At 35.0% G+C, this 11,856-nt stretch overlaps 1 protein-coding gene across 2 annotated transcripts in view; it reads right to left on the bottom strand.

The window, feature by feature from the left end:
• Positions 1–6,476: 6,476 nt before the first annotated feature.
• ptgfrnb (prostaglandin F2 receptor inhibitor b) overlaps positions 6,477–11,856 on the bottom strand; it is a 61,584-nt gene continuing 56,204 nt past the window's right edge. Inside the window, exons 9-10 of one of the 2 annotated variants that reach the window (XR_012405340.1) lie at positions 8,475–8,815; positions 6,477–7,159 (exon numbers count right to left, since the gene is read on the bottom strand). Coding sequence is in view for 1 of the 2 variants with exons in the window: in XM_005168313.6 (XP_005168370.1) it covers positions 8,652–8,815 (164 nt within the window). In the remaining variant the exon portion in view is untranslated. Of the gene's footprint in view, positions 7,160–8,303; positions 8,816–11,856 lie in introns of those variants that run through there. The other variant, XM_005168313.6, reaches the window with a different exon arrangement.

The raw sequence follows: 11,856 nt of genomic DNA, 5'->3' as shown, positions 1-11,856 counted from the left end.
ATGTGCACAGTTCACATGCTATTGTCTCAAAACAGCAGCATGTTTATGTGTCAATCAGAGAGTACTGGTTAATATGAAGTGTTTTTCAATCTGGCATTCGACTCAGTGACAGATGGATTTGTTTTTGAGCAGCGACTGCCTTACAAGGAGAACTGGACCTGTTTGAACACAGACGCATCCACTCCACTGTCGGTGCAGAGTTATTGCAATGAACTGGCAGACATTTATCAACACAAACTGTGCATCCATGTCATAGTCCATCAAAGATACATCAAAAATTTCTAATAATAATTCAAAAAGCATAAAAAATCTGACAAATTCATGAAATACTTTGTATGCGCAATCTCAACACATATTCTGCTCACAATTTACATAATAAAGCAAGACAAAAAAAAACACACACAAAAAAAACTATTACAAATTAAACAAAACAAATCAACCCACAAAAAAACAAAACACACAAAACAAAACAATTAGAACAAACAAAACAACGGACAAAAGGAAACACAAAGAAAAACACGAAAACTAAAAACTAAACAAAACAAATTACACAGAAAACAAAAAACAACACAGAAAACAAAACAAAAGTCATAATAAACAAAAGAAAAAAAACACAAAAACTAAAAACTAAACAAAACAAATCAACACACAAAACAAAAAACAACACAGAAAACAAAACAAAAGTCATAATAAACAAAAGAAAAAAAACACAAAACATAAACTAAACAAAACACTATAACACACAGGCAAAAAAGCACATCCTAAATAAATACAGAATTATGCAATGCATAAAACTGATTTAAGAAGAAAAATCTTGTTTAAGCACTATATATTTTTCACTCTGCATTGTTTTAAATATTTACTACAAATGTAATGAATGAATGAGTGAATGAATGAATGAATGAATGAATGAATCAATCAATCAATCAATCAATCAATCAATCAATCAATCAATCAATCAATTAATCAATCAATCAATCAATCAATCAATCAATCAATCATTTAATAACTCAACCAATCAACCAATCAATAAATCAATCAGTCAATCATTTAATAACTCAACCAATCAATCAATCAACCAACCAACCAACCCACCCAACCAACCATTCAATCAATCAATCAATCAACCAACCAATCAAAAAACTAAATCCATATTCATATTTCCTCCACAAAAGAAATCTTGGATTATGGAATCCAATGTATTGACAGCTGGGGTTTATAAATGCACACATCATGCACATATATGCTAACAGGTCAGACTGAAGCTGATATACTGAATGTAAATGTGTGCACGGCTCTGTTCTCATCAGATTCAGTTTACTTTGTTGCCAGAGGATTCCTCAATGAGCTTTAACATTTACTCTGAGCAGCAGAGAGACACTTTCCCACAACACTCACAGGACTTACAGAACACTGAGGCCAAATGAGCCGCCATGCCGCCCTAGCCTCTTATTATACTGCAAATATAAAAATGCATATACAGTAAGTGAGAATGACAAATTAGAGTGAAGTGCAGAAGAGCGATAGACCGCAGCTAAAAAAAGAAAAGTGGACCAAGCTGCGACCCAGAGCGAACTATTGAACAAATCTTTCCAAAAGTTTCACACACGGAGGAAAAACAGCAGAAACTGAAACCTGTGCTCTTATTTCCAGTAAACGCTTGAGAAAAACCTTGAAATATATGCTGTCATCAAACATAATCCAGCACATAAGAATTACATCTGAGGACAAATATTACAAAATGAAAAGAGCAGTTATCATAAATAAAGCTACTGTCTGTTGTTTGTTTTCTCATGCAAAGCCAGATTTATCTGGACATGATCCTGTGTTTAAATTTTAAAGTGAATGCATGGAGGATGATGACGTGGAGTAACCAGATTTACAATACATAAGGAATCCACATTTGGTTATTTGATTGTTAATGATTTATGTTTAGATGTTACATTTTTGCTAAGAAAATAAAACTGTTCAGAAAAGATTTATTTAAGAGTCCTGTAATATTAGGTGTGCTGTGGTTTCTATACCCGAAGCAAGTTTGATAACAACCAGAATTTAGTTTTGTATAGTTATATTATTATGATCTCTGAAGGATCATGCACTGTAAAGTATATATGTATATTTTCTTTATATTTATTCTGTATCTTGTAATGCATAAGAAATAATGTATAGACAGTTGTACTGACAGTTTACAAAGTTTTGGTAGCATAATATACAACACTAACCCGGACAACATAGCACTTTAAACTATTAGAAATGTCCATAAAAGTCACTTTTTTGACCATTTCAAAGGTAAAAGTTGTTGAAAAAAGGTCAAGGCACCATAATTCGAATCAAAAGTATAAATAAATCACAAAATACAGCTTATTTATGTATATTTTACAGTGTGTGACACTGAAGACTGAAGATAAATGATGCTAAAAATTTGGCTTTGAATTACATGATGTATTTTAAATTGCAAAATTACTTTACAAAACAAAACAAAAACCAAACCAAACCAAACTAAAACTAAACCAAACCAAACAAAAAACAAATATAAACAAAACAAAAAAACCCAAACCAAACCAAACTAAAAACAATCCAAAATAAAACAAAACCAAACCAAACACAAAACTAAACAAAACAAAAGAAATAAACCAAAACAAAACCCAAACAAAACACAAAACCAAACCAAACAAAAACCAAAATAAAACAAAACACAAAACCAAACCAAAACAAACAAAAAACAAACCAAACTAAAAACAAAAAATAACCAAACAAAAGCAAAACAGAACACAAAATAAAACACAAAAAATTAAACAAGACAAAAACAAACCAAACAAAACAAAAAACAAACCAAACCAAACCAAAAAAAAACTAACCAAACAAAAACACAAAACAAAACAAAACAAAAACAAACCAAACAAAAACCAAACCAAACTAAACCAAACCAAACAAACCCAAAACAAACCAAACAAAAACAAAACACAAAACAAAACAAACCAAACAAAAAACAAACCAAACCAAACAAAAACAAACCAAACCAAAACAAACAAACAAACAAAAAACCCAAAAACAAACCAAACAAAACAAACCAAACAAATACAAAACAAAATACAAAACAAAACACATAACCAAACAAAAAAAAAACAAACAAAACAAACCAAAAACAAACCAAACAAACCAAATAAAAAACAAACCAAACAAAAACAAAACACAAAACAAACAAACCAAACCAAGCCAAAAAATAACAATAAACAAAATAAAAATCACAATTCAGTGTGCAAACTCCAACAGATGATATTAAAACATATTAAATTTATTATTATTTATAATTTATTACCTCTTAAAACAATAGAGCTGGACTATGACATCACATCCTGCTGTCCATGTTCCTTCTAAAACAACTCATTTAGCATGCTTATTATTATCTAGACCATTCTTTAAGCAGTTGCTCACTCCATCTTTCTATTGTATCATATCATATCATACTCGTAGTGTTCAGTATGCAAACACACAAACATCGCAATTTAGTTTGCATGATGACATCAACAACATTTCAACTTCACATTCAAACAATGTCAAAGACAGCCTCAAACTTCAATATCTTTTAAAAATTAATAATAAAAACAAAGAGATAAAGTTTATAAAACCCGAAGCACTTCTGAAGACCGAAAGGATTTTACAAGTCTGTATGCATTTTTAGCGCTGAATTAATGTCAAACATCTAATACTGAAGAAAAAGAGCTGGAGAATAAACCCAATCCAGAATGTTTGCCGAGCACAAACACTGTCAATATCCATATGGGAGATTCAATGGGTTTTTTTCATCCCAGCGCAGACAGACGATAGCTTCAGGAGTGAGACAAAGATCTTCAAAAACAGACAAAGAAGAAGAAGGTCAGCCGATGCCCCTGAGGCCTCACTGGAGACGAGAGTGCTCATTTTGAGGGTCTTTTGGCCCCTAATGCACTAATTTCAGCTCTACTTGCTCCGTGAAGCAGCGCTGGAGCTTCTGAATGAGTTTGTAGTGGAGCTTCAAGACCAGGCCCAAGGCACAGATTCAACCGAAGCAAAACCCTGACTTCTGTATGACTTCATTTGACCCGTCTTCAGGAGTCACTGGGTCAATATTATGTCTTCTTGAGGAGCAGCCACACTAGACCTTCATCATGTAACCTTCATTCATATTTGTGTAAGGGATGCACAATATATATATTGCAAGTCAGACTGGTTAGAAATACTTGCCTTAGCTTATATTATTGCGAAACGTAAAATATGTTGCTTTAGATACGTTTCATTGTATCTTTCAGATGACAAATCCACTGGAAGGCGCTGTTTACATTTTTCCAAAGCTGAAATACGTTACTTAGGGTGTGTCTTGTTTTACGTTTTATAAAACAAATCCACTAGAGGGCGCTGTCTAAATTTTTGCAAAATGTAAAATACATTACTTGGTGTATATTTAGTTGTATATTTCAGTTAACACAACCACTAGAGGGTGCTATCGACATTTTTGCTAATTGTAAAATATGTTACTTATTGAAACGTATTGTTGTATATCTGCTTGTTAAGTGTGACGTCACGCGAAGCGGCTTCCAGGTCCAAGCGTTCTATTCAACTGAAAGGGGAGACTATGGTAATAATATGGTAATAATAAACGTTTACAAAGCGATTTAATACTTTCGAAAATCACAATCGCAATATATATGTCCATGCCTAATATCCAATGGCCAGAAAGTGATTCATTTTTTTATAAATTGTTCAAATTTTGGTATTTGTGATGCAGCAAGCCCAGAGATTGTTGTGTACACTATGACTTTATATAAAATTAACTTTAGTGTGTGATATGAATAAAAAGTGATCATAAACGAATGATTTCTCAACTCAAATGAAGAGCGGCTTGGACCCGGAAACAGTATTACATACGTCAAAAACACGTCACCACTTAACAAGCGGATTTCAGATGACAAATCCATCAGAAGGCGCAGGCGACATTTTTTTGAATTGTAAAATACGTTACTTGCTGTACGTTTGGTTGTATATTTCACAAGATAAATTTACTAGAGGGCACTGTCGACATTTTTGCAAAAAGTAAAATACGTTACTTGGTTTATATTTTGTTGTATATTTCAGACAACAAATCCATTAGAGCGTGCTGGTGACATTTTTGCTAAATGTAAAATGCGTTACTTGGTGTACATTTTGTTGTATATTTCAGATAACAAAACCACTAGAGGGCACTGCCGACACTTTTGCATATTATAAAATACATTACTTGATGTACGTTTGGCAGAATATTTCAGACAACAAATCCATTAGAGGGCACTAGTTATTTTAGCAAAATGTAAAATACGTTTCTTGGTGTACGTTTGGTTGTACATTTCAGATGACAAATCTACTAGAGGGCACTGTCGACATTTTTGTAAAATGTAAAATACGTACGTTTGGCTATATATTTCAGATGACAAATCCATTAGAAGGCACTGTCGACAATTTTGAAAACTTGAAATACGTTAGGGTTTGTTTTATTATATATTTCAGATGACAAATCTACTAAAGGGTGCTGTCAACATTTTTGCTTAATGTAAAATACGTTACTTGGTGTGCGTTTGATTATATATTTGAGACGACAAATCCATTAGAGGGCACTGTCGACATTTTTGTAAATGTAGAAAATATATAGCTTAGTGTACGTTTTGTTGTATATTTCAGATGACAAGTCCATTAGAGGGCGATGTCGACATTTTTGAAAATTTTCAATACATTAGGGTTTGTTTTATTGTCTACTAGAGGGTGCCGTCAAGATTTTTTCCAAATGTAAAATACGATACTTGGTGTACGTTTTGTTGTATATTTCAGATAACTAATCCACTAGAGGGCACTGCTGACATTTTTGCATATTAAAAAATACGTTACTTGGTGTATGTTTGGCAGTATATTTCAGATGACAAATCCACTAGAGGGCGCTGTCAACATTTTTGTAAAATGTGAAATACGTTACTTGTACGTACGTTTTGTACGTTTATATACTGTACGTTTTGTTGTATATTTCAAATGACAAATCCACTACAGGACGCTGTCTATATTTTTGTGAATGTAGTAGTATTTCTAGGAGGTTGCCAAGGTGCTTTGGCTGTTGCTATGATGTTCAAAGTGTTTTCGAGGCTGCTGCCAGTTAGCTGTAACCATTCAAGTGGCTGCTACAGACTTGCTAATCAATGACTGGAGCTTTAAAAGCAGTTGTTAATATGTTGCAATCAGTGTTGGGAAATAATAATATATTATAATCTTAAGTCACTTTGTTAAAGACAGTAACTAAATCTGTTTATTATTTTATTTTTAAGAAAAGGTGTTTTTTTAAGCGCAAGATAGGCTTAAAATTGTAACGTATATATTTTTTTTACCCAACTCTGGTTGCAATGTGGTTTCGAGGGTCTTGCTAGTTAGCTAGATTGTAGTTGTATTGTCACTTTAAAAAAGAAAAGATGCCATGTTTTAACAATGAGATGTAAAATGTATTTAACAAAATACTATCCATTCATAAAACATATTCTGCCAGGTCCTAATTAATCTAATAAGCTGACAATCTAGTGTGGCCACCCCTGTCGCATTACAGTTGACCAGCTGACAGCAGTTGGCTAGTTAGCTTTCAGAAGCCCAGAGTTGAGTCAGAGCTGGTAAACTCTGGACGGATTGGAGAACAAGACCGAACGGTTCCCAAAATACAGATGAAATGAACAGTCACAAAATCACAAATAAAACATCAGCGTTCACATTGTGACGTGGGTTCAGCTCCTCCCATGTCTCGCAAAGGGGAAAGTAGCACCAAACTCAGAAGAATCACGGTATAAGCTAGTGTTTTTAACCCTGATCTGGAAGCAGTCTCTTTGGAGCTTGATGTAGTGTAAAATAATCCTTCAGTTTCTCATTGAACATTTCTGGACTTACCAAACGTTCCTATATCCAACAGAAATGTTTCCTGGCTGATAATGATGGGTTTTAGTGCAATATCAGAGCATTTAATCCTGGCTGTTGACTCTGATTCAGTAGTTATTCCTCTGAGAGTGTAGTTTCTACAGTGACCGAGAGAGATTAACATGCTGCAGTTTAAGAAAACACATGAACGCCAGCAAATTAAGATAAGATCCTCATCGGTTTGACAGCATACATGTTGCAAATCCTCACAACGCATACAAAATAATAAAATGTGCTGCATTTTCTCACAACTTTGAGCATACACAACGAACATCGTGTTTAATAAATGACTAAACGTCACCATATTTCGAAAGATCATGCACCCATTGGCTAAATTCTCCATCAGTCAAACTAGAGAGTAAGTTACCGGCTAAGAGACTGACAGATCACCCGACTGCTTTGTTTAGATTTTAGGGTAACACTTTCTTTTGATGGTCCATTTGAGTATTAGTAGACTGTCTGCTTAATATCTGCTGATACTGGTCCTTCAACAGACATTTAACTGACTATAAGAAACTTTGCAAGTACATGCCAACTTACACTAACACTATCGGTCTACTTGTAATCTAGTGAAGCTTAATTTATCAAACTAATTTCGAGAGGAGTACGTACTCATGATTAAACCAGCTGGCTCATATTAGCTAATCACGATCCTTCAATCCCTAGTTCCTATATATATCTCCTCCTTTTCCACTTACAACTATCTTCGTCTTGAAGAATCCCCTCCGCCCTCTTCCACCTTTATCCAAAATAGGTAGCACGGTGGCCCAGCAGCAATACCAGTAGCTCCGGCTCCCTACTGAGCTTCTGGTATTTCTGCGTGGTGCTAGCCCGCAGTTCTCTCTCTCAAAAAATAATAATAATAATAATAATTTTTCTCCGCATAATAGACCTCTTAAACCTAAGTCTCTTTTACTAGTCGTCTCGCTCTCAGGAAGTTCACCTTGGCTAGCTGCGGGGGAGTTTTGAGATCGCCCTGAGCTCAATCTCCCTTCGCCCCACAAAGGGAGGGAGCCCTGGACTCGAGGAATGCCTTGAGCTCAGGGCTCTCTCCCGGGACAGCATGCCAAATGAGCTTTCTTAAGTCATGAGCTACGTGTGAACTCTTGAAATGAGAATCAGTTGGCATGTAGATGCAATGTAAGCTTAAATTCAACAAATGGACCATTAAAATTAAGTGCGAGCAAATTTAGTAACTATAACTTTGACTTTTTATTCAGTTTGTGGTCTCATTGTAACACTGTAAGAAAAAAAAAAAATAATAAATAAATAAATAAATAAATATATATATATATATATATATATATATATATATATATATATATATATATATATATATATATATAATATTTATTATGCATTAATAAATGCATTTTTAAAAAGCTTTTAAAAAAGTTATGATACATGAATTGACAATAAATGAATGCATGTTGCTGTGTGTGAATAAAAGCATTGATGAAAATTCAGCATGTTTTAATGTGCTTGCATTGTGAGGATTTGCAACACATTTGCTGTCAAACCGATGAGGATCTTGTCTTAATTTGCTTTGTGTTTTGTTAAATTGCAGCACGTTAATCTCTCTCGGCCACCGTACGTTTCTCCATACAGGTGGTGCATATTGTCACGGGACGAGTCCCAGCGTTCGTCAGTTGTCACCAAGGCTTCCAGGCTGGAAGGGGACAACTGTACTGTCTTTGTCAATCCATCTCCAGCTCCATGAGTTTGCGAGAGCGAGGAGTAGCGGGTGTGGAGGTTTTACAGCAGCAGTGAGCGCAGACCAGGCCCAGGATGAGAGAAACAACACCTACAGTTGCTGAAGCACAGATGCCGTACAGCAGTGGCAGCTTCATGGAGGACCACACTGACAACACACACACACACACACACACACACACACACACACACACACACACACACACACACACACACACACACACACACACACACACACACACACACACACACACACACACACTGCTGTTAGTGCATATTCAGAAAAAAGAACAACGATAAAAAGAAGAATACATACAGTCAAGCCTGAAATGATTGATACCCCTGGCAAATTCTGACTTAAAGAAATATTTTGTACTTTTTTCCCCACAGTGATGCCTCTTGTATATTATCTTATTATCTTTTGGGAGAAGCCGATGTCATTTCCTGTAAAAAAAAACAAAAACAAACTTGCTGATGTTTGAATTAAAGTAACGTTAAGTCTGGGGTATGAATAATTTCAGGGTTGACTCTATATATTTAATGGATTTACAGATACATTTAAAAAATAATTAGCATTCATTAATAATTACTTTTTTAAAAAGCTTTAAAAATAAGTTGATAATAAATAAATGCATGTTGCAGTGTGTAAACAAATGCATCGATGAATGCAAATTGCATAAACAAATACATAAATGAATATTAATAAATGCATCAATGCATAAATAAACAAAAAAATAAAAATAAAAAAGTATGAATTTGCTAATGCATGGAAAAATAATGATTTTATTTTCCTTTTAGGCATTTTTGGAACTACGTTGTAAGAATCACCAGCGCAGATCACTGATATACAGCTGAAGTCAGAATTATTAGCCCCCTTTGAATTGAATTTTTAAAAAATATTTCCCAAATTATGCTTAACAGGGCAAGGAATTTTTCACAGTATGTCTGATAATATTTTTTCTTCTGGAGAAAGTCTTATTTGTTTTATTACGGCTAGAAGAAAAGCAGTTTTTAATTCTTTAAATACCATTTTAAGGACACATTTATTAGCCCCTTTAAGCAAATTTTTTTTTGATAGTCTACTGAACAAACCAACAAACCAAGCAGCTATTTTTGTTATTATTATTACTATACATTTGTATACAATTTATAAATAGTTAATATTCATTAAAAATAGTTTTTATTATTTGTTTTTTTACACGTAGTTATTTTAGTAGATAAAGTTACACTTAATAAAAATAAGGAATATTTCAGTCATAAAAAGTGACATTTCTAAATATATTTAACTGCAGTTTATTTGACGACATAGACTATATGTTTTTATGTATATTTATATGCAGAGAGGGATGTTCTCCATTTGTTGTTTGATTAATAATCATAAAAACAGGCAGTAGAAGGATTATCGCGCGCTGTCTCTTTAATTAGTCTGTTTATTACAGAAATGAGGGTTAATATAAATAATCACTAAACACCGTGTTTTGACACCTATTTGACCATTAAAGCGCTCACGTTAAGATGACTTTAGATGTGTGCGCACTCCTCGTCTCAGTGTGCGAAAGAGACCGAACTGACTGCATGTTTCTGTTCTGTGTGTGCGCGGCACACAGAATCATGCAGTCTTTCAGGCTTTTAAGAGCAAGACGTGTACAACTGGAAAGGGGGCGGTAAATGATGCAATAATCGTTTATCTCGATTAATGGTTTTTCATAATCGGTGGAAGCCAAAATCGAAATCGGATTTTCGATTAAATGCACAGCCCTAATAAAGCATCTGTTTTGTGAGAAGTGCTTCTCATATGATTTGTGAATGACCTGTACAGCTTTACTGTAGACATTTTCTAGAGCGAAAATTACGTCAACTCTCTGTCATACACCACAACCACCAAAAGGGTACCCTTGGTAGTGGAAACGCAAGCCTGATAAACGTGACCCGTACCGACCCGAACCCTACTGTAATATACCAGTCAGTGGAAACGAGCCATTACTATTACTAGGGGTGTCAATCGAAATCGATCGAAATTTATGCTCAATTTCGATTATCGAATCAAAAAATAGAATCGTCGATGCTGCCACGCCCCCATGTCACGTCAGCTTGGCTTGCCAAGCGGGAAAAAAACAGGCTTGTTGAAGTGCTTGTTAAACTGCAGACGCAGGAGACCCGTCGACAGAACTTAAACCCTCTCCTCTTTCAATGAAGTCGCCGGTGTGTAAGCATTTTGGATTTCCAGTGAGTTATGTTGACAACGTTCGTGTTGTCGACAAAAAAAACACAGTTTGCAAGCTCTGCTATGTACGTATTAAGTACGGTTCGTCCGATAGACAACACCGGCATCGCGATCCTCCGCCCGCCCCCGTTGCAAATCCGCTCGGGAAAAGTACACACTCAGGCCCTGTTTACACTGTCTTTGTTTTTAAATGGCATTTTAGAACGACAACGATTTGACATCCACAGTTGCGTGTAGCATTTCTGAGCAGCTCTCATTCCTCTCTACCTCTGAAAATGCACATCACGTGAACACACAGACACAGCCATGCGCTCGAGACAGCAGGTCCAGGCAGTCAGAGGACTGCTTCAATCTTTCACTCACTTGTACTTAGTCATTTAAGCGAACACCTCAGATACTGTTGGCTGGTTCCTGTTGGTTGTTCGTCTTTTTTACCGACGCCATTATAACGACACAGATCACTGCCTATTCACGAGTCCCGCAGAAAAAGGGATTGACAGGTGGTAATTATGTGTGTATCCTGCCTTTATTCATTTACTGTATGATTTGTTTATGGGTAAAACAAAGACCATGCAGGTCAGGTAGTTTAAACTGTAGGCTACAAATAATTAATTCGTTATTAATTAATTATTCATAATCGAAAATCGAATCGTGCCTTTAGAATCGAAAATGTAATCGAATCCAGGATTTGGAGGATCGTGACACCCTTAACTATTACTGAAAACATGACAATATTGTTTGCTTGTCAAGAAAATGCTTCTTGATTTAAGAGTTTTTAGATATTTGGACTAGAAACAAGACAATTTTAGCAATGTAAAAGCTGACAATGAAACGTTTTTTTTCCTTCTACCAAGCACAAGCTGTCTCAATATCACACTTGCGTGCACCAGCATGTATTGAGAAGTTTCATATGAATGTACTATTGTTGTGTGAACAAGTGTGAAGCGCTGACAACCTCTCATTAA

This window comes from Danio rerio, chromosome 1 (assembly GCF_049306965.1).
Source record: "Danio rerio strain Tuebingen ecotype United States chromosome 1, GRCz12tu, whole genome shotgun sequence".
Classification (NCBI taxonomy): Eukaryota; Metazoa; Chordata; class Actinopteri; order Cypriniformes; family Danionidae; genus Danio; species Danio rerio.
The sequence above is the reverse complement of the archived record's forward strand: the minus strand, read 5'-3'. Positions and strand labels throughout refer to the sequence as shown.